At 29.1% G+C, this 25,202-nt stretch overlaps 1 protein-coding gene across 3 annotated transcripts in view; it reads left to right on the forward strand.

The window, feature by feature from the left end:
• Positions 1-23,562, forward strand: part of LOC129002409 (uncharacterized Golgi apparatus membrane protein-like protein CG5021) — a 38,490-nt gene extending 14,928 nt beyond the window's left edge. For 2 of the 3 annotated variants that reach the window (XM_054430188.1, XM_054430190.1), the window contains 4 exons: positions 11,389-11,468; positions 17,668-17,793; positions 18,715-18,846; positions 21,148-23,562. In XM_054430188.1, the coding sequence (XP_054286163.1) occupies positions 11,389-11,468; positions 17,668-17,793; positions 18,715-18,846; positions 21,148-21,225 (416 nt within the window). In that variant the 3' untranslated portion in view covers positions 21,226-23,562. The remainder of the gene's footprint in view (positions 1-11,388; positions 11,469-17,667; positions 17,794-18,714; positions 18,847-21,147) is intronic. The other variant, XM_054430189.1, reaches the window with a different exon arrangement.
• Positions 23,563-25,202: the final 1,640 nt, after the last annotated feature.

Genomic DNA, 25,202 nt, shown 5'->3' on the forward strand with positions numbered 1-25,202 from the left:
TTAGTTCCAGGTCCTAGATATTGAAAACCAGGTACATGCAATTCAAATGGTAAATTATTTATAAAATCATTTAATAATCCTGAACCTATAATTGGTGATGTTATAGTTGGTAATATTCTTTTTAAATATTTTATACCATCAGGTTTTTCAATTAATTCATCTAATTTGTTTGAAATAAAATCTTTAATAGCCCTTTTTTCATTGATAAAGTTATTATTTCCAGCTTTTTCTTGAGCATATATATAATTGATTATACTTTCTAATTTGTTTAAATCATCAATATATCTGTATTCAATTTTATTTTCTGAATATTTTCTTATACCAGATCCTTCAATATTTCCTTTAGAATCCCAAATAAATTTAATCAAATTCATATATTTATTACCTTTACTTGATTTTGGTTTTCTAGTACTTGGATCATTATTTTTATAAATTGAATCTGTTTCCCATAAAATTTTTGAGTAATTATTTAAATCATCTTGACTATATAAATTATCATCTGGTTTGTCTTTATATGTCAATAATCTCCATAAACCTTGAGTGCCAGTATATGTTTTACCATTAACAAGTAAATCATCATTATCAATTACTGTTATTTTATCACCAATCATAAATGATTTTTTATGTTTATCCCAATACAAACCAAATTTATCATCTTTTGCTCTAGGTAAATATTTTTGTGCAATTGGACCAATGATTTTATTTAATATTTGAGGTGAAACAATATTTGGATCTATAAATGTTGATTCTTCTTCAATAATTTGTTCTCTTATTGGTCTAAATGGAGTACTTGAAGGTAACATAAATTCTTCTTCAGATTGTGGTATTGATATGTTTGCAAATTGATTAACAATAGGTACTAAATCCATTAAATTTTTATTTTCATTTAAAACATCACCAATTTTATTTTCTACTTTACCAATTGCAGATGTTATTGGTTCATATGCTTTTTGTTTAATTTGTTCATAATTTTCATCAATTTTAATCTGATTTTTAAATTCTTTTATTAATTTTTTTTCAATTTCATCTAACTTTTTAGCTTTGTCAACAGTTATGTTATCCATTTATTAAAAGAAAAAATATGTTAACATAAACATAAATGATGTTAACATAAACATAAACCATGTTAACATAAACATAAACTATGTCGATTAAGCACAATCAACACTACACTAATGATTAATATAAATAAAACAAAAATAATAAGTAAATCTAAAATTAAACACAAACACATCATTTTTTATTTTCTGTAAATTTAATAAAAAAAATAAACACTAAAGATAAGGCAAATATTATTATAACAAATATTTTATCAACAATTAAATCAAGCATACACCACATTTATTTAGAAGAAAATTTTATATTAGAAAACTTATTCATATATTTTCCTTCATTTGTTTTTAATATCAAATTCATAGTTAAAAATCCATAATTTTCTTTCCAACAATCATTACAAATATCCTTAAATTCATTAAATGACATATCAGAACCTACAAAATGATCAAAAATTTGTTTTACATAATGATTATTTTGCTTAAAAATACATAACATATTTAAATTATTCCTTATTAATTTAATGTCAACTTTTGAATAACATTGTGAAAGATAAATACATGATATGTTTTTATGTCTACCCATTACAAAATACTCTTTTATTTTATCTTGATTTTCTAAAATACAATCATCAAAAACAATTAATGAATTTGGTTTACAATCATTTAATGAAATTATATCTTCACATGAACCAAAGAAATTTGCAACTTTTTTGTTAATGTTCATTTCAATATTTTTAAATCTATGTTGTAATTTTATGTATGCAGGCTGCTCTAGTGATTTACTAAAAACATATAAATTTGTGTATGGTATCAATCTTTTATAGATGAAATTTAATAGTAATGTTGTTTTACCAGAACCACTTGATCCTATTATTAACAATCTAATTGGTTGATTATTCTTGATTTTTTCATCATATGTATCAAATTTTATCTTATTTTTTTCCTTTAAAAAATTTTCCATTTAAATAAGATGAAATTATTTAAAATTACAGGCAATTCTTCAAAGATTGAACTAAGATTAGAACATCCAATTTATTTGGATGGAAATTATAGTATTGGTCTTTGTGGATTTTATTCGGATAATTTTGTATTAAATGTACCAAATGATTATAAAAATGTATATGGTTTTACTATTAAGAATGGTGAAAAAGAAATAAATCAATATTTTAATTTAAACAAAGGATATCACACATTAGAAACTATAAAAGAAAACTTTAAAAATAGCTTAAAAGAATTTAAAAAGAAAGCAGATAATTTTGATGAAAATGAGTTTTTATTAGAAAATGAGGGTTCTCTTATTGTGATAAAATCACCTGTTAAAATTATAGTAACAGCTATTATAACTGATTTATTGGGTTTAAAGGATGAAATGATTGAACCAGACACTTTAATTAAAGGAATTAAGTTACCTAAATTAAGATCTTTTGATGTTTTAGAAATCCATTGTAATTTGGTTGAACCTAGCTTTGAAAATCATAATGATCACTCGCATTTACATAAAGAATCAGAAATTCTATATACTTTTTATCCAAATGTTAAATATGGTTCAAAAATAAGTGAAAAACCAAATCAAATAGACTATGTTCCTTTAAAGAATATTAATAAAATTCAAAATATTGTAATATCTATTCAAGATAATGAAGGAAATTTGATAAATAATAAAAATGTTAAGAATATTGTGTATTTAAGATTAAAACAAAATTTCTAACTTAAATTTTTTTCTATATAAATAATGACAACTATTGATTTATTTAATAATAATTTTATATTTAAAAATAAAAATATATTAATTCATGAATCAGGTTTATATTCACTAATTTTAAAATCTTAAATTAATTACATTTTGATCATTTTCCTTAAAACTTTCTTTAACATATTGTATTACTTTATATAAGAATGGTTTTATATTAAAATTAAAGGCATTGTGATAAACATAATATCCTTTATATTTAAAAAGATAAATTAAATATTTATTTGATAATTTAGTTTTAAACAAAAACAATTTTTGATCATATTCACTGTCTATTAATTCTTTTGGTATGATTATTATTTCCATTTATTTATGTTTAAATTATATTTTTATATCCCCAAGGTAATGTATCAATTCTATTTTCACATACAAATCTTTTATCATCCTTATTACTCAAAGCTAATTTGTTTATTCTAATAGTATACAATTCATGTTTATAACTTCTAATACATGTCATTGTTCTATATTGTTCTATATCATCAAACAAGCATTTCTTAAAATCACTCATATTAATTGTCTTATTTACAACACTTTTCTTGATACCTTTACATTTTACAGGATTTTTATTGTTAAATTCATAACTATATAATTTTGATCTTAATCCACAATATTCTTCTAGTATTTCACCATTTAGCTCATCTTTAAATTTACCAATTACTTTTTTATTTTTTTCAGTGTAACACTCATGATCTTTTTTATAATCACTTGTATCAAACTCATTTATATTTTCTTTAATAATTTTATAAGGATCTTTCTTTAATTCCACAAAATAACTATCAGTGTCCATATATAATAATTTTGCATTTGGATCATATTTCTTTAGCTTATCATAGTAAAATTCATACATTAATAATTTTGATAATTCTAAAACTGAAAATCCCACATATATTGGTTTATCAAATTTAACTTTTTCTTTAATCAAATGTGAAGCAATACAATTTTTATCAAATATACTAAACGTTTTAAAGTTTGGTTTTTTAGCTTGTTTTAATGAATATTCTTCATCACCTAATTTTATATTACATCTATTCCTTACATTTTCCATTGTTTTACCAAATACAGAATTATTCATTAACTTAAAGAAGTCTTTTTCAAAGTCTGATTTTGATTGAGCTCTTAATTTTGTGTTCAGTTTTATATATTTTTCCATATAGTTATCTTGATCAAATGCTATTACTCGATTTACTCTTTTTAATTCTAGACCTTGTTTTAGGTAATATTTTAAGTTTCTTGAATGAACCACATAGTCTTTTTTATCAAATAATGTAGTACAAAGCTTATTATTATAATGTTCAGGAGCTAATGGTAAATCCTTGTGATTATCATGTAATTCCTTTGGATATTCTAAATCAACATCTAATATATAGCCATAATCAACATTTTCATCTAATTCTAATATAGTTTCTTTCCATTCATTAGTTGTATATACATTTGGATTCATCCATTTAATATCTTTGTATGGTAGTTTTTGACTTAAGGCCCATCCATATAAATTGTTTGCATCTACATATAACATGTAATTTTCAGGTTTATTAGGGTCATAATTTTTGGTATATTTGTTATTTGCTTTACAATACCTTGTAACACATTGAGAAATTCCACCTCTTATACCTTTTTCAATCATCAAATACATATCATAATCGCTTATCAATTCTAATTCTATTTTTGTTAATTTTAACATAGAGTCCCATGCTAATGATGGTGATGTTAAATAATGTGCAGGATCTAATTGATAGTTCTTTAAACAAACTGATCTAAAATTTTCAAATATATCAGCTAATAACATCACATCTTGAATATTGTACAAATCAGAATAATTTCCTAATGTTTTAACTTTTAATTTATTCCAAACTTTTAGATAGTATTTATAATCATCATCACTAATATTTTCATCAGTTAAAGAACTATAAAACTGTGCTTTATCTAATATTTTATCATAATTTAATTTTTCAATATCATCTATAAACTCATAAGGAAATATACCTTTCGAAGATAATATTTCAAATGTTTCATCATCTTTTTTAATTATATCAATGTTTTTTATAAATTTAGTCAAGTGTTTAAATTCTTTCAGATTTTTAGCTAACTTATCAATTGATGAGGCCATAAATCTTAACGTATCTACAAATGAGAATTTTACAAATTTTCTAGGTTTATCATCTTCAAATTCATAACCATATCCTGAATTAACTGAATAATTTATATATTTTTCATCAGTATTTGCTATTAAATCAATTTTACCATATTTTTTAGCTAATTCTTTAATAAACAAATGTGTATCATAGTTTGAACTATTATGACAAAACACAGGTATATTTTGTGGAAATTTTAGATTTAAATTACAAATTGAATGTGCTGCACCTCTAAATTTTCCTGTTAAATGACAGTGATCTCTTACCTTTCGTCTTGTGTCATTATCAAAACCAATAGTTTCACAAATATGACAAACACTTGCTTTATGATATTCAATTTCTTCATTTTTAGTTAAACTCATAGGCTTTTTGTTTTTCGAATTATATTTTTTAGCTATATACTTTGAAATCTCATCTAAGTATTCAAATAATTTATTTGGTACATTTTTCAACTCTTCATCTGTTTTTGCTCTATAACAAATTGGTTTATATATTTTATTAGTCACTCTAGAAACTAAATAAATTGTGAATCCATAAGGTATATGTTTCTGAATTTTATTTGTATATGAGTTATTTGGATTATTTTCACAAGTATTAATCTTTTTCAGAATGCTTTCAAAATCCATATAAATTACAAAAGGATGTTCAAGTTTTTTATAATAATTTTCAAATTTAACAGTTTCACCAGAAAATGGCATAATTGGTCGACAAGGTTCAAGAGATTTACAAATTATTAAATGATTATTCAAATCACTATTTTTATAAAAATGTGTCAAACATCGTCTACAAATATATAGTTTATGACCATCTTTTGAAACTTGGTTAGAAACTAATTTACTTAAATCAGTTATTAATATGTAATGTGAGTTGTCACCATCTTTATAATACAACAAATCAATGTCTAATTTTGCATCATAATTTTCAGATATTTGTAATGGAACAATCTTTTCATCTTCATCAATTCTATAAACATTAATTGACATGGATGGATAGTTATATTTAGGATCAAATGATCTTTTTTCAAACAATTTTATGTCTTTTAATGTTATTGGATAATCAAAACCTTTAAAAATTTCATCATTTATATAACTCTGATACTGTTTAACCCTATCTGGATGATCTAATTTTCTATTTTTATATTTATCAATCGCACATCTAATTGCATAAATGAAGCAATATTCATCTTTATTTTTAAAATTTATACAACTCTTCTTGTTTTTGATTTTATTTGGTAGTTCAATATATGAACCAGCATTTAATGAATTAACTTTATACAATTTGAGATTTAATTCTAAACATCTACTTAATGACCAACCACTACCATTTGATGGTTGATTCAAATTTTCTCTTAATATTAATTTTTTAAACTGATCATTTATAAATTCATTAATATTTAAGATATCTGAACTCCTAAGAGCAAAATACATTGTACTGGTTTGATTTTCACCACTAACCAATTTTCTTTGATATTCACATGTTAAAGCTAATTGTCCTTTTATATTTTTAAATTTTTGTTTTTCAATTAATTTTTGAATTTCACTTCTTTGTGATTCTAAATAATCAGATATATCCAAACCATCATTTGAATTTGTTAGAATATATTCTTGAAAATAACCTTTTAATGAAGAAGCTTCTTGAATATTTATTATATTTTCTTTTAGAATTGGTTTATTTTTAAGATGATCAGTCAATAATTCAGTCAATTCCTTTCTAGTTTTATTTACAATTTTAATATTATTTTTAACAGCTAAATCTTGAATAAATTTCAATGATCTATATTTTAAATTATTAGGATTTTGTTTAATTTTATTTAGTCTTTTAATCAGTTCATTTCTTACTAAATTTGTATAGTTTCTAACAGATAGTTTGTTAGCAATTTCCTTTAATTTTTCTTCTTTAAATAAAGAATAGTTTGTTGGATCATATGACTTTTTTATTTCTTTTAATTGATCTAGATTTTTGTTTTTATAATCATTAATATAATTTTGTTTACACCATATTTTTAAATTATTAACTTCATTTTCATATTTTATTTTATTTTCTAAATGTTTCTTTGAGTTGTAATGTCTTGCATAGTTTTTAGAATATATATTTTTAATACAATAAGGACATAATATATTTTCATTTCGTCTTTCCATTTAGATGAGAAAAAATTCCTTTATTTAATAAAAATAATTTTTACTTAGAAAATATGTTTTTATAAAATATAAGTAATATACCCAAATTAATGATTAATTTATTTTTTCTAGAGTATTTTTTTTATAAAATTAGTAATCAACTAGTCAATTTATATTTTCTAGAGTATTTGTTTTTAATAAAACTTTTATAAACTAGTTTATTAATTCATCTTATTTGTTATATTTTCTTTATGAATTTTAGTTTCTAAATGTTTTGAATAGTTATTGACCCATTTAATACTTCTTCCACATTCACACATTTGTGGTTTTAAAAACATATGTCTAATACATTCAATACAAATTGCCAACTTTTTATCTTTACTATAGTAATTTTTATGAAAATTTGATATGTCTTTAATTTCTTTACAATTCAAACACTCTTTTTGATTTATTTCAATTACTTTAATATTATCAAATAATTCCTTTTTATAACTTTTATAACATTCTTTACAATAATAATATAAACCATCTTTTGCTGATTTCATTTTTGAAAATTCAGATACATCTTTATATAAATTACACCTTATACATTTTTTCTCCATTTATATAGTATAAAATTTTACAAATTAGTTTTCTTCAATTCATAATCATAAAAACTACCAATTATATCTTCATCATTCAAGTCTTTAATACTATATGTAACAGGATTTGTATTATTAATTCTAGAAACAGCAAATATTTCTCTTGACCAATTGTTTTTATATTTATTTGAAAAAGTTGATTTTTTGTTTCCTATTCTAACTCTATCATTTATTTTAAATTTAGATTTTGTAATTATTTTTGGTGGGATATATTTAAAAACTGTATCTAATAAATCATTTTCATTTTCTTTATTTACATCAATTGGTTTCATTTTAATTGTTGAATGATATGAATTATTATATTCTTTAACTATTTTTTGAAGAATATCAATCCATCTAAAATTTTTATTAATTTCAAATAGAACTTTCATTTTTTCATTTTGAGTCCTGTTATATCTTTCAATAATACTTGATTTTTCTTCATTTTCTGTATGATACAATTTAATATTATACTTTTTTAAAACTCCATTAAATTCTTTATTTATAAATTCTAGTCCTTTATCTGTATGTAATAAGTTTGGTGATTTATGACCAATTTTTATTGCATCTTTTATAATTTGTTCAAATGCTATAGATACGCATTTTGCATCTTTTTTCTTTAAAGGTTTTGACCAAACATATTTAGAAAATGTATCAATAACATTCAACATATATTTATAACCATCATTTTCTTTTTCATAACTTTTCATAATGATCAAATCAGCTGCCCATAAATCATCAATACCTAATGTAACTATCTTTCTTTTTGGAAATTTTTTTCTTATTGGAGCATGAATTTCTTTAGCTTCAATTATTTGATCTTTTTTATTTAATTCCTTTTTTATTATTGGTTTAATTTCTTTTTTAATTATTTTACTTTTATTTGTTTTACATATTGAACACTTGGTAGCAATTCTAAACAAACCATTCTTCATTTCAACAATTTCTGGATTAATATTTTTAGTTTTCTTCTTACATTTATGACACTGAATAAGTTCTTCCATTTAGATATAAAAATTTTATATATAAATGTATGTATGTTATAGATGTCATAATTTTAATAACTTTACAATTATTGAAAATTGTATAGGATGTAATATATGTAAAAGAATTATTTCTGAAAAAAAGATTAATAGACGAAAGAATAAGAACAAACATCTTATAAATATTTTAAGAGAATTTAATCATTTTCAACCATATCGTACACAACAATTAATCAATGAAATCTATACATTATGTATTTTAGACAATAGTTTTGAAATAACACCTAAAAATATAAAATTATTCTTAAAACAAAGAAATTATACAAACTGGATATTTTACTATCAATTCTTAAACAAAATATTCAATATTGATTTTGAATTAAATTTTGAAGATAAAAGAAATATTACAGTAATTTTTAATGCATATTTCAGTTTTACAAAAAGAAATATATCATTTAAAAAACTATTACCAATGATTTTTAAACTTTTAGAATTGAATTTTTATATAAAACCAGAATTTGATGATATTTTTTTAAAATTCTTAAAACATCTATCAACTTTAAATGATCCATGCATAATAAATTAACATAATGGTTTTTCTGATAACATAAGTGATACATCAGATATTATTTAAAAAAATAGAATTTTAAATATCACACAACAGTTCTAACAAACTGTTGTGTGATATTTAAAATTCTTTTCATATATTTCAATTATTAACTGTTTAAAATTTCTATAATTATTTTTGTAATAAATGGATCTACTAGAAGAGATTAATAATATTGGAGAATGTAAATTCAAAGAATATAAACCAATAAAAAGTTTAGAATTGAATACAAAATATAAAATAGAAAAATTTGAAAAAGTTAAAGATAAATATGGACCAACAGTTATTGTTGAATTAGAAAAATGTAAAGTTCATTTGCCTCATAGATTTATTAATATATTTGATGAAAAAACAATTAAAGAATTAAATAAAAAAGATTTACACTTAATTATTACTGAAATTAAAACATTCAAAGATAAAGAAACTGTTTTAGTTAAATTTGTATAAAAACTACTCATTAAATTTTAAAATTTTACTTGTTTTTAAAAACATTTTGTTTTGTAGTCAATTTTATGGAAAGTATAGACATATTCATGAAAATTTCATCAAAATTATATACTTTTTCTAGAAAAATATGAAAATGTTAGAAATTGGCCTAAAAGTGGCAAAAATTTAACATATTAGTATTGAAAAACAACAAATTTCATTAAATTATTAAAGTCTTCCTTTTTTGGTCTAGGATTGGTACATTACTATCTACTCCCTATTACTAATATTGACCAGAATAATAGTGTAAACTAACAGTCAACACAACCACAAGGTTATGTGAAGAAATAATTTGAGGAATAATATAGAATAATAGTTGCTACGCAGCGGTGACAATAAAAGAAGTTTATATCAATGCTATGGGTACTGATAATATGCATGAAAGTTTTAGTTTTAGGACGTAGCTTTCGTCCTCCCATAAACGTTTGTAAAACGGCTAAAAACATCATAGTGTGGTGAAAATTTTTTATAGGCTATGTAGTTTGATAGAGCTCAATTTAGGGATCTAGTCTTTGGTTGTATATCTTGTTATCATCACAGCTTGCTTTTTATTGTTTTTTTTTATTTTTTTTTAGTTTAAGTGGGACAAGAGTGTGGTTTTATTTCACAAAAGTGTTGTTCTTGTGTGGATTTTTCATCCTTTTCTTGTTAATTAATAATATAAATGAATTACAGCATTTATTCACACTGATTTTTCTTCTTCTTTCTTCTCTTAGTGTTACTGATGGACTATGACCACTCTTTACCATCTTACTAATATTATAAATGTGAAAGTTTGTGTGTTTGTTTGTTTGTTTGTTTGTTTGTTTGAAGTTCAATCACGCATTAACGACTGGACGGATTGGGCTGAAATTTGGCATGATGATAGCTCACATTCCCGATTAACATATAGGCATATTTTTTCCTGAAAAATCCTTTCGGGCTCCGCCCCAGTGGCTCAGCAGTTTCCCATGTTAACCTTATGAGTATTCATATTAAAAGGGAATTAAAGAATTGTGTCAGCTGTTTCAACTAAATGTTGGTTCTATGATATGAAAAGCATTAAAAAGTTATAAGATTTACCAACAGGGTGCAGCACTATTATTTGTTTTGCATTTATCATAACTATAGCAAGCAGCAACAAAAACTGTGATACGCAATGAGAACTGTCAAAGTAGGATTGTTTACAGTTATGTTTATGTTTTTAATTTCATGAATAATTTGTGATATTTTGCAAACTTTTAATAATTTATTTTTCTCTATTGTTTAGGTGAAGTGGTAGAACATTATGACTATGGTAGATGTGTAATACTATGGTATACCCTAAATTTAAATAAGCAAATTTTATCAAACTGTGTCCTCCCCCATTGAAAATGCAAATGCAAAGCTCGAGTATAACTGCAATAAGCGTTTTATACTTATATGCCAACCCCGTACGAAGGACGGGTACTCTGCTAGTTTACAATAAATTACATTTTTCTGTTGTATTGGCTTGGCTAATTTAAGTTTGTTAATCTAGCTCAGTAAACGACTTATTGACTTATAATTATAAAGCTAACATTTTCAAGTGATTTAATAATAACAAAGTACCTACTAAAACAGTTGCAAATGTCGATTGAGACAAAGGCCACAAACATATTGTTGTTTGACTTTTTTCAGGACGGCTGATGGTGGGACTAAGATGGTGGAACTATGTTGATGATGATGGAGCATCACATTGGGTTTTTGAGTCTAGAAAGGTGAGTTGATTGAAAAGGAAAACCGGTTGGGTCGCCCACAAAATGATAAGCAGTGGTAGATCTAGAACAGTCACAAGGGGGGGGGGGGGGCGAAAAATTTGTGTAAACTAAGTCTCCTTAATGGCGGTTTTATACCGTTTCTTTGTCCAAAGTAAGTGTGACAAATTATTTTACGCAAATAACTACTGTATTACATGCAGTAAAAAATACATGTACATGTTTGCCCGAAGGGGGGGGGGGGCAGTCGCCCCCCTCTGGATCCGCCACTGGAGCTAAGGATCTTGCAAAGTTTTTTTCTGAAACTAAAATTTGGATTATCGCAGAGTAAGATTATTGTCTTTTCATTTACAAAGTTAACATCCACAATATCAATCATATCAATCATTAGTTTATCTCAGGCTCAATCCAATTTCTTAGTATATTTTAAAGCTCTTCCAAAGAATCAAAAGACCCAGGCCTAGACCTAATTATTTAGGAGGGCCTATATATAAATTGATTAGGTTAATGAAGGTAGCAAATTCACTATCTAGTTCATAAGGTTTAGATTGCATAAAGTACCTTCAACACAATAAAAATACAGGAAACTAAAAAAACATTTAAGCCTTAAAAAGCCACATCTAATAATATAAGACAAGAAACAGAACATGCAATGACATAATTTGAGACCGAGTAGGCTTGCATAACGATACAAAAATTATGCAAACAACAACAACTATGCTTGTGGTTTCTCAATAGGAAGATAAAATATCTATAACAAATAAAATAGAATTGGGTAAAGTCGTAAAGAAATAAAAGTGATTACACTTGACAGTTCTTGGAAGTACTTGAATGCAACAATTATTGTCGTGATAAAATGTAAATGGATTTGGGACTGCTAATGGGTTTTTTATTGCATCATGACCCTAGTAATAAATTATGAAGACCACGAACATCTGATAATGTTGAATGTAATTTTATTTTTATATAATATGTTTGCTGTTACTTGTTCTGTATTTAATTTAATTTATGTTGGTAACAGCTGACCATGTGTAAATAGTTAGGATTGTTTTTATAGTAATGAGAATTGTTGAATAAGTTATGTTTGAGTAAAAATGTTGTGTGTGTGTACTTCAGTAAAATAAAAGATAATTATTGTAACAGTAAAACCTTAGGTGTTAGTAATTTACTTTCACTTAAGTCAACAGGTTATGGGCCCAGAAAAATTCATTAATTCAACCATAACTGTAAAAACAAGAAGTAATCTTCTAGTAAAACCCTAAGAGATACAGTGTAGTGAAGGTGAGTGAAAAAGTAAAAGTAAGACTAACAATGGCATCAGTAAAAGAAGATGATTTCGTAGAAAAACTCAAAGGAGTTGAAACTTTTCCATTGTGGAAATTTCAGATTAAAATAATATTTCAATCCAGTGATTTGATGAGTATTGTGGATGGTTCTGAGAAACTTGAAGATATGGGTGATGGAAAGAAGAAGGCTGATTGGATTAAAAGAGATGCCAAGGCTCAGAAGTGTATAGTTAGTTCTATTGAGAAGGGACCGATGTTACATATCATTAACTGTGAAAACTCAAGAGAAATGTTTTTGAAGCTGTGTAATATTTATGAAAGAGACTCAGAGCAGCAGAAGTACTCGTTATTACAAGAATTCTTTAACCTCAGGTATGAGCCTAATTCTGATATAAGTTCTCACATAAGTAGAATTGAAAACATAGCACACAGACTAAAAACTTTAAAACAAGATATTGATGAAAAAATGATAATATCAAAAATTCTTGTCAGTCTGCCAGATAGATTTAAGTATTTTGTAACTGCCTGGGAATCAATGCCCAATGAAGAAAAGACATTGGCAAATCTAACAGCGAGACTGTTAGCAGAAGAGTCAAGAAGTGAGTTAAAGGAGGTAAGCCTAGAGAAAAATCTTGCATTCCAAGTTGTTTGTCACAACTGTAAAATTCCAGGCCATAAAGCAAAGTACTGCAAGAAGCCTACATACAATAGGGCTAACTCTGATAATGAAAGGCGATGTTTTAAATGCAATGCTGTTGGTCATCTAGCAAACACCTGTGGAAATGTAAAAAAATTTGTTAACAAGTTTGAAAAAAGAAATGTAAAGCCAAATTTATTTTTTAATATATGTAAAAAGTCAAATCATAATGAAAAAAAAATTGTTACTTTAGAAAAAGCCAGAACCTAAATGTCGCTAGTAAAACTGTGTCATTTTTGACGTATGATGATGGACAAAATGTTCGGGGTAATAGTGGGACTGTAAACTTTGTATCTGAATGGGTTGTTGATTCAGGCACATCTTCACATATGACAAATTGTGAAGATTTGTTAAGTAATAAACAAAATATTTCTTCTGAAATATATGTTGCTAAGAAAAATCAAACCATGTTAGCTTCAACGAGTGGAACCGTAAAATCCAAAGAATGTATCCTGAATAATGTGCTGTATGTTCCTGAACTCAGTAAAAACTTGTTGTCTGTTTCTGCAATAACTAATAATGGTGGTGAGGTTACTTTCTCTGAAAATAAAGTTATGATAGGACTTAGAAAAACTGGAGATAAAGTGTTGGAAGGCTTAAAAAATGCAAATGGATTGTTCACAGTGAAGATTTTTGACATAAATAGTAATTTAAATGCTCAGTTAATAGAAAGAGAAACAAGTAAACCGGTAGTGGATGATAGTGTAATTTTGTGGCAAAGAACAGGAGAAAACAACAATTATTGAAGACGATGACAGTCACGATGAGAATGACCAGGAAGGAGACAAAAATGAAAATGACAAGAAAGAAGACAAAAATGAAAATGACCAGAAAGAAGACGAAAATGAAAATGAAGATATTGAGAGTGCAGATAATCTAAGTGAGATAAGTAATAATGAAGTAGAGTTTGAGTTGGTTTCAGACAAAAATGAAATCAATGAAGAACAGCCAAGTTCAAGTAATACTGATACTACACAAAGCATCAAACTAAGAAGAAAAACTAAACTACCTGAAAGATATAAAGATTTTGTGATGTTGACATATGAAGAAGCAATCAAAGGACCAGATAAAAAGAATTGGCTACAAGCAATTGAGGATGAGAAAAACTCCCTAATTGAGAATGAAACGTGGGAAGTGGTTGACAAGAAGCAAGCACTAAACAAGAAGATCCTAAGTAACAAGTGGGTATTAACAAGAAAGGATAACGGAAAATACAAAGCGAGACTAGTTGTAAGAGGTTTTGCCCAAGAACAAGGTATAGACTATGATGAAACCTACAGCCCAGTTGTAAGTAATTCAACTTTACGTTTGTTATTTTCATTAGCTGCCAAACAAAATCTCAAACTAATGCAATTTGATGTTAAAACTGCTTTTCTCTATGGAAATTTAGATGAAGAAATTTATATGTGTGTACCTGAAGGGTTTGATCATAAAGATAAAGTTTTGAAATTAAGAAAGACTTTATATGGACTTAAACAAGCTCCATTTAAATGGAACCAGTTGTTTACAAACTGCTTGCTAAAATATGGCTTAAAACAAACTCAGTCTGACCGTTGTGTTTTTACAAATGGCAGTATTCATCTTGCTATATTTGTTGATGATGGAATTCTTGCTGGTTCAGATGAAAGAGAGATGAAGAAACTTTTGAACGAGCTGTCTAGAGATTTTAAAATAAAAACAGACGAAAACCCATCAAACTTTCTTGGAATGGAAATTTTATATTCAAGGGAAGGGATATTGTTAACACAAAAGAACTATTCAAACAGTATTCTCGAAAAATATGGAATGATAGATTGTAAACCTGTAGACACTCCCATTTGTCCAGTGAAAACGAGCAAACCTGATGAAGAAGTAAGCTGCCTGACAAAAGATTATTCTTACAGAGAAGTTGTAGGAAGTTTGCTGTACTTATCCAATAAAACCAGACCTGATCTTACACTTGCTGTGGGATTAGAAAGTAGATGTGTTGAGAATCCAATCAATGAAGATGTTGTAAATGTCAAACGAACCTTAAGATATATTAAAGGTACTCAAGACGCAGGAATATTATTTTCAGCATCAGGAGAAAATTGCCTAAATGTATATTGTGACGCAGACTATGCAAATTGCAAGCATACAAGAAGAAGTACTACTGGATTTGTCATAATGTATGGAGAAGACCCAATAAGCTGGTGTACAAGAAGACAACCGATTGTAGCTTTGTCCAGCACTGAAGCAGAATACATTGCAGCGGCGGAATGTGTCAAAGAAGTGTTATATTTAAAAACTTTCTTGCAAGAGTTGAGTGGAACTAATGTTGAAACAAACCTAAACATGGACAATCAAAGTGCTATTAAGCTTTGTAAAAATGGAATTTTTAACAAGCGAAGCAAACACATTGATGTTCGCTACCATTTTTTGACTGAAAATGTAAGGCAAGGTAAAATAAACATTTCTTTTGTTTCTACATCTGAGAATGTTGCGGATATGTTTACAAAACCCTTGAACAATGTTAAGTTTCATCAATTTAGCAAAGCTTTGATCAACTATCCAAAATCTTGAACAGAAGACGATAATCAAGATATTTATTTTTTGTTTCTTACATAAAATTAAAATTAAGGGAAGGTGTTGAATGTAATTTTATTTTTATATAATATGTTTGCTGTTACTTGTTCTGTATTTAATTTAATTTATGTTGGTAACAGCTGACCATGTGTAAATAGTTAGGATTGTTTTTATAGTAATGAGAATTGTTGAATAAGTTATGTTTGAGTAAAAATGTTGTGTGTTTGTACTTCAGTAAAATAAAAGATAATTATTGTAACAGTAAAACCTTAGGTGTTAGTAATTTACTTTCACTTAAGTCAACAGATAAGACTTTCTATGTGCTCGCGCAACCAACTGCCGTTGACTACTATGATAGTAAACTGAAAGTAATTTATTATCATAATAGGCTGTACCGAATTAAGCTTGTACCCAAATGTGTACCTGTAAAATGGTAATTAAGCTGTACTTTTTCTTTTTCGGTGCAACGCAGACCCCTAATAAACATTGCTAATTTGAACTAAGCAGCAACAAAAAACTGTGATACGCAATGAGAACTGTCAAAGTAGGATTGTTAACTGTTTGTTTTTTTTATTTCATGAATAATTTGTGATATTTTGCGAATTTTTAATAATCTATCTTTCTCTATTGTGTAGGTGAAGTGGTAGAACATAATGGCTATGGTAGATGTGTAATACTTTTGTAATTCTATAGCATACCGTAAATTTTAGAAAGCTAATTTTCTCAAACCGTGTCTTCTCACATTGCAAACGCAAAGATCGAGTATAACTGCAATAAGCATTTTATACTTATATGCCAACCCCGTACGAAGGACGGGTACTCTGCTAGTAGGGAATAAATGTGATCTTTTTAAGGGGAAATTTTAGTGTAAATCCAATCAGGCAATTGGAAATTCGCTTAGTCTGCAGGTTTGCTGTGGCAGGGGTATTTCTTAAGAATTGAAAATTTAAAAGTCAGAAATAACCCCAAAATACAATAAAGTAAAATATATTTACAGTCGGAACTACGTAAGTTTGCAGTTGAGGGAGGAGCCTATTTATGTGGTTTTGAATGAGAACCATTGAGAACCGTACGGTGTTGCCAAATCTAATAATAACAGCTGATTTGAAAATATTGCTTACTAAATTTTAATTAGTGTTGTCAACGGGCGATGTGGCAATGTGGCACTAGCCTTGTCTTGTGATTGGCTGCCACCAACTGCAAACTTAGTTGAATTGATTATAGTTGTAGGCAAGGGTCACTAAAAATTCTTATTTTAATACCGTTATTAATAATAACTTATGCTTTCCAAATCCATTGTAATACAGTACAGAAGTTATTGCCAAAATTTAAGATACAAGCAACCATTTTGTTACGAGACAGGATGTTTATTTATAGCATGTAACATCCTGTAGAGTTTAGCGTTTTCTTCCCATTGCCGAGCGTGACAGCAGAAATGCCAAGATTCCTAGAAAGGGGCGGTTAAAGCGAACCTCTCTCAAAACAAGGTCAGCTAACACAAACTGTCGTATTTTACAAGCGAGGGCGAATAATCTGATTATCGGGTAATGTGAGGTTAATTAAAGGGGTCTACTGTATATGTATATTTAAATATTACACTCTTAAGTAAAAAGGTACATATTAATTGCACTCTTTATGTAACGAGGAACACATTTTAAGAGGTGCCCCTGTCCAGGGGGACGCTCAGAACCGTATCAACGCCAGTGAGGCGAGGATATTCTGGACAGCGCTCATAGCTGTGCCAGCTGTCTGGGCTTTTATCTTCCTGACGGCGCTCTTCACGTTCAACTTTAAATGGCTGGTGAGTAGGCCTACTACATTTTAGATTTTTATTTCATCTAGATAGGGCAGCATGATGAAAGTGTCTCTGGCCAATGTGCCTACAACTCTTACCTCATTACTTCCTTAAATGACTGTACAGTCAAATCAATTCTGATTATAGAATACATGCTCACTAGTCTGGCAAGATCTGGACCTTGGTTGTGCCGGATTATCAAAAATGCCGGTTTATTAATTAACTTTTAAGAATATGTGTTAGGGTAAGACTCAGGGATCACTGAAAAATCCTAAATGTCTTCCTCAATTACAACTGATCATCATCCCTGTCTTTTGCGGTCGCGGAAGAAAAATCAAAAACATCTCCCGCGCCCGTGTAGACATCATCATCAACTCCGCAATCACGGTAAAATCCCAAAAATGTTCCGGCGGCCGTGTAGGCATCATTATTGAATCCTGCGGTCACGGAAAAGTCATCGTTATCATGCATCATCACGGCAAAATCATGAGTATTACCCACGGCCATGTAGATGTCATCGTCATCTCCCTTGGTCACAGAAACGTCGTCATCCACAATGGCGACAAAATCATTAACATTTACCACGGTCATGTAGACATCATCGTCATCTTCCACAATCGTGGCAGAATCATGAACATCCTCCGCGGCTGAGTAGACATCATCATCAACGTCTTTGGCGGTCACGAAAACCTGATTATTGTCGTCCACGATCACGGCAAAATCACAAAAATATTCCGCGGCTGAGTAGACATCATCATCAACGCCTTTTGCGGTCACGAAAACCTGATTATTGTCGTCCACGATCACGGCAAAATCACAAAAATATTCCGCGGCTGTGTAGACATCATTATTGACTCCCCCAGTCACGGAAATGTCATCGTCGACATATCCCTAATTGTGACTCACATGTTGTTGCCAATGTTTCAGTTGCTTGTGAGCATCGCACTGACTCTCACGGGTGCCAACCTCTACGGGTACATGAAGTGTAAGATGGGTGTCAGCGATCAGAAGTTAACCTCAACTGTTAACGAGTTCTTCAGGAAACAAGTCCTGCAAAATGTAAGAATATTAAAAAGTCAATTCTAACACTTTGCTAAAATCTCTCACAATAGTGTATAAAAATTACTTAACATAAATCTTTTTTATGTATTTAAGGGTATTTCCTTTCTAGTATTTATTATAATTATCATTCATTTAGCTGCCCAAGTCTTTGGTTGTGCTGATGAGTAATTTTCTTCCTAGTTTTCATTCAGATATACTTTGAATTTTCAATACATACTTTGTAATGAATGATTTTAATTATTTAGTTTATAAATTTTTGTTTATGTTAGTTTAATGACACTATTCAAGACATATTGTCTAAACTTGAATAAAGAATATTTGATTGATTGATTGATTGACGGCATTGACCTCAAACTTGTAAAATTGAAATTTGAATACCATTTGAAAAGAAGTATTGTTAACTAATAAATAATATTATGGGGAGTGGTTTAAGTGCTCGCCTAACATCCAAAAGGTCGCCGGTTCGACCCTGAGAAAAGTCAGCAGCTTTTTGATGGTTTGAAACTGGACCCAGGTGTCCCATTGGGCTGATCATTGGGCTTTAAATTAAGGGTGTGTCGAATCCGAATCTCGAATCCACCAAATCCTAAGAAAAGATTCAGATTCGAGATGGGTCCGCTGACAGAATACACCAACTCGCCATGTATAACTATAACGTGTAGCAGCAGTGTCGATCTACGCATAGCTGGAACAAAGCCAAACTCGGTCTCTAAACCGACACATCAGTCTACTTACCATGGTCATGGCTTGAATTACGTCCTAGTCGAATATGAATTGTATTTTTTAAATAGGGATAGGCCAATAACAGAATTTCTCAATTCGATACCAGTTCTGTCTGAAATTAAATCTTACTCACGACTCCATTAAAAACTCTATTCCCCTAGTAGGCTACATATGGTGGCCAATGTATCTCAATTCTTGCATTCAGTATTCAGTGCTATCCTCGGTTGTAGGTTGTAGCTCTAGTTCAGTGCGAGCGTTCGAGCAACTATTGCCGCCATTGCCGGTATCATCGACTTAACCTTGACCGCCCGCAATAAGTATTTGTCTGCGTTCGTGTAGCAAGCAATGGCGGAACTGTACCGTAGACACTAGACAGACGACACGGCGATTAAAGTTACACAATATGATTCCCAATTGACGCTCGACTGTGGATTGCATTGATGCTTATTATTTAATATGTTATTTAAAATTGTATGAACAGAGTAGGCCTATACTATCGATCAACGAATTTAAAATTAACAAGTGTACCTACAACAACAATACATATTTGCCATCCAAATAAAGTATACCGATCAACCGTTCGATTTTAAAGTTGGTTTTTAAAGATGTAACCGATAGTCGTCTGTTATTTTTGCCGTGTGTCAAAAGTAATTACGTAACTTTTCATTACAAAGAGTAGTCATTAATGGTTAGTGTTATATTTATGTTTATGGTTCCTATTCATTCTTGCTTTTTTAATTACAATAAACCCATTTGTAATAATTTTTTTTAGAACTCGTGATTCGAAGATTTGAGATTTGATTTTTTTACGATTCGGATTCGGATTCGAAATTCATGGATTCGACCATCACTACTTTAAATAAATGATCCTGACTAATGAAACAATTAATCTTAGTCAGTAAAAAAGCTAGACACAGATTATCTCACAACATTCTACACTCAAATTTGGGTTAAAATACGTACATAGGTGGGGTCCCCATCTCGTAATGATAAAAATAATAATAAATTATGAGTTTAAAGTAATAAAAATGAAACTTTATTTCACAGTCAGCTTTAAGTTAAAGTTTAACAATAATACCGAAACCCTAGCCAGGCTGACGCTAACCGAAACCTCTGGTCTGTGAGACCTCATTTGAAAATAATGGACCCCGCTTAGAAACACACAAACCGAAACCCTGGGCCTGTGAGACCCCGCTTTATAATACACTAACGCTGGGCTTCTGAGACGGGTATGTTATGAACAGACAACCTGTCAAGGTTTTGACACCCCACGCAAAATGAACAAACAATATATCAACAGGTAGGGGAGGAAAAGCGGGTAAGGTATTGGGGGAATGGAATCCCAGTGTTGCCAACATGCGTTTGTGAAAACTCCCGTGGGCCTGTCAGACCGGGGTTTCGGTAAGTGTTAAAATTTGTTTATACATAATGGAGTGCTTTGAAAGAGAACACGTACATATAACACAGAAAGATAATTATATCTAGAGTTCTATGTATGTTTAGTGCATTTCATTATCACTGTTTGTCCATCAGCATCTAGAATATGTTTTTATGTACAAGACCTGTGTTTTACAGATGGCGTCAATGATGACGAGGGCAGCTGCTCCTACGAGTCCTCCTACCACTGCTGGATCTCCCACTAATGTCGTTTGAGCATAACCTAGCAATCTAACCTAAACAACTTGTCTGCGTCCGTATTATATTTATCTTGTTTACCTACAAGGAGTATGTTTACACGTTTAAGAGACTGCTCTTGCCATTTTGCTTGTGATAAGTAGTTTGATTGCTAATAATTGCATAATCACTCTACACTCTGAAAGTTATTTTTGAGATGGGTGAAAATAAAAGACTTTGTTGTGCATTTTGTTGAGATGTGTAATGTGATTGTTGACTTTTTAAAACATATGTTTTAGAGGTTTTAGGTTTTGGAGCATATTTTTTTAAACATTTAAAATATTTAAATTAATCAAATTTGGTTGTTGTGATGTAAACTTTGAATGTGGTTGGAATCTTTGATAGTATTATTATAAGAGTTGAATCATGCATAGTGTTTGGAATTTTCTACGTATATGTGATGGTTTAATAACATGCTTTCATAATCGTTAAAGCATTGTTCTGATGTAACTTGTTTATGCTTAAATCTAAGATGAGGTAGTAAAATTACACTCATAGTAAACAACTTAACATGGTAAAAGTTAAAAACAAAAACAAAAAAATTAGTTCTGTAAGCTTTTATAATTCTAGTAATGTTCTCTTCAATAGAAAACATTTTTTCCATCTAAAAAAAATCATACAATTTATGAGTCAGTAGTATCACTACTAGTTTATCAGAATTTTTTTCTCTTCACTCTCTGTAAGATTTTTTAAGAAAAAATATCATTGAAAAATAAAACATACGTTACTTTTTTATGTCAAGTTAATTATTTTGCATTCAAGTTCTGTAATTTTGTTATTGGACAGAGTTGGACACAGTTCAACAAAAAAAGTTAGGTAAATTTAATAAAAAAGTAATTTCTATTAAAATTTTAAACTTCTCAGTACTAACAGAAGTGCACAATGCATCAGTTAAGAATCGTCTACGAAATAAACATAATCAAATCACATTGCATTACTCCAATTTTTGTACAGTAAAATAGTCAATCACAGTAAACACGGATAATCAGCTTAATTTTGCAAATAGACTGGGACGGTGGCGTCGTCCTGTAATTCAGCTACTAGAAGGTCACGAATTGTGGATATTTATAGGGATGCACTGTGGATGCGATGCTCCCTGGTGTGGATTACCGTCCGCACTTGTGAGTACTACGACTATCTGCAGTACTATCCTAATAATTAGACCAATTCGTTAATTACAAGCAAAAAATGTAGTTATTATTCCATTATAAACTGTAGGTCCCTTGGTTGCGATTGGCTGTATGGGCTATTAATTATCAGCTGTGTCTAAGGAACATGTCGGCCTTTGTCACTAATTGTTAGTAACAAGACTACAAGATCGCGCCACTCATCCTACACTCATCCTTCAATCATATTTGGGTTAAAATACGCACATAGTGGCGTCCCCATGTTAAATAATTGATATAATTGAATAGGGATGTAAATTAATTTATAGACGTATAATATGAACCCATGAAGGGAGTATAATATAGTTCCTGTACTACGATTTAACCCTCTGTTTTGATTAACTTGTAAAAAAGTCAAGGATTTATTTACATAGAGCACAAAGGTCTAGGTTTTAGGATTTGTTGTGAGGATAACAGGCTTACCTGAATGGGAACTAGTCCTAACTGGCTCAAGAGACACAAAAATGTACACTAAATGTTAAAAAAAAAATCAGAATATTTCACCGTCACTGACAGCATTTGAGTTGTTCAGACATCTATTCATGTAAGCCTGCTATCCTCACAAAAAATCCTTGTAAATATGTGTTTAGATACATAATAATTATTTATTCAATATCCTTTTCCTGAATGTCTACTATTTAGATTGGCACTTAAGAGTTCTAATTTCTCCTACCTTTTATGGAGTTTTCTAACTCATGTTTGTTTTACTTTTGGATCACTGATAAATATTGAATATAGTATACCTGTTTATGGTTAATCTACAGAATGTACTCAGCAACCATCCTCAGGCTGTACCCAAGTATCACAAGGTGTGTATCTTTATGGTTTGCAGTTTTTACTGAGCGTTTGTTTTGTATTTGTGTGTATTGTATAGTGATGTACTATTTTGGGGTTTGAGGAAACTTACAGGAACCAGCTGGAGATGAAAACGTATACTTTTGGACACTTTTATCATCAAACTGTTACTTAGTGCAATTTGTAAATTATTATAAGCACAATGATATTTACTTACACCATTTTCAATTTTTTCATATTCAACTCCCCAAATACCAACCTTAATCCAAAAACCCTTGCATGTTCTGATAACACCACATTCCATGTATATAATGATGTAATTTTAATGTACAAAATACATAATGTATGTTTCCCATGTTATTGTTGTGTTATTTTTAGTTTTAGATCCACATTTTGGTTTAATTGTTTAATCGTCCTTAATTCATTTGATGCCATTAAAATATTATTTTTTAAATATAGTATTGTACTTTTATGTATTAATAACAATGGTTCTTTTGTAAAAAAGGCATCTTATAAAATCTTGTTTATAAATTAATGACCGTTGTAAATGAGTCTGTCTGAAAGCGTAATTTTATTGGATCCACTGAATCGGTGTTTACCCAACTTGTGGTATGCATACCTCTTGTGATTCATAAAAGCAATTGCTTCGGCACGTGGTTACGATCTGAGTACAGTATTATATTTCACACCTATATGTCAGGATGTGTTCATGGCTCACTAACATCTCAGTAGCCTGTAGAAAACAGGACATTAGAATGTGGATTATTTTGTTTGTTTAATGTGATAAATAAACAGTATCAGCAATCTGACACACTTTCTCCCATTTGCTTTTCAACAACCTTTATCATGAGTAAGTAAGTGGTGGGACTAACTATGATATTTTTTAGGGAAAATCACAAAGGTTGCAACATTTGAACCGTATTTCTACAGTGATTGGGGTTACATTATTTTCTTTGGAATTATAAGGACCATAACACACTAATTTTAATCAAACCAGTATAATTAAAAATTTTCATTTTATGTTTTTTTAATGGGGAAATAACATCAGTTACAATAACTTTTGAACCATAATGTTTACAAAATGGGAGTTGTACCACTTTGTTCAGAAGGGCTATAAAATGCAAAATTTTTATAAAAACTGTTCGGGCCATTTTTGAGAAAATTTGGGTTTTCTTTTAATTTATAGGTTTTTACTAGAAAATCACCATACAAATCAAAATTAAAAAAATAAAAAAACCTGGAGATACCATGGATTAGTACCTACATACCGAATTTCATCAAAATCGGACCACAGGTGTGGTCTATAGTTCTGTACACATCCACACATGCATACACATTCAGACAAACACAAACTCACATACACACAGACATCACTTCGAAAACTACTTTTTTTAATTCAGGTGGATCCACTCAAAGCTCAAAAATGTTGATGAAAACAATACTTTCTCCATACCATGTATAGGTGGAGAAAGTAGGCAATAAGTATGTGACTGATTAAAAATAATAGCACTCAAGTAATGAGTGAAATTTAAGAAAAGACTCTTGGGCCTGGCGAGTGGTGATCTTGATGCAGGTATGTTTCTATATTGCACTCCAAATATTACTCCGGCGAGTGGTGAATATGTGTGGTTAGAGAGTGGGTTGGTTAGATTATAAAAATAATTATTAATAAGTATTCTATCGATAATTACCTTTTGACTGAGTGGTTCACTACAAATTTTTGGTTTGTTTAGTGATACTCCAAGAAAAAAGTTTGGGAAACACTTCACTAAATCATAAAGTAAAAGAATGTTGGTGGGTAATAATGAATAGTAGAGTTTTCCAATGGAATTTGAGGCGTCGAGAGGCCAAGGGAGATATGTGACTTTTTAAAAATAGTTGTCATGGTAACGGGTTTTGTTAAAAAAGGGTGTAATTTCAACAAATAATTCACTTATATCCCTTGGCCTCCAAACTAAACACCTAAGAGTTGGAAGCCAAGGGGTAAAAGTGTAT

The sequence above is a fragment of the Macrosteles quadrilineatus genome, unplaced genomic scaffold (genome assembly GCF_028750875.1).
Source record: "Macrosteles quadrilineatus isolate MER2022 unplaced genomic scaffold, UCM_ALF_1.0 Scaffold_9__3_contigs__length_116548681, whole genome shotgun sequence".
Taxonomy (NCBI): domain Eukaryota; kingdom Metazoa; phylum Arthropoda; class Insecta; order Hemiptera; family Cicadellidae; genus Macrosteles; species Macrosteles quadrilineatus.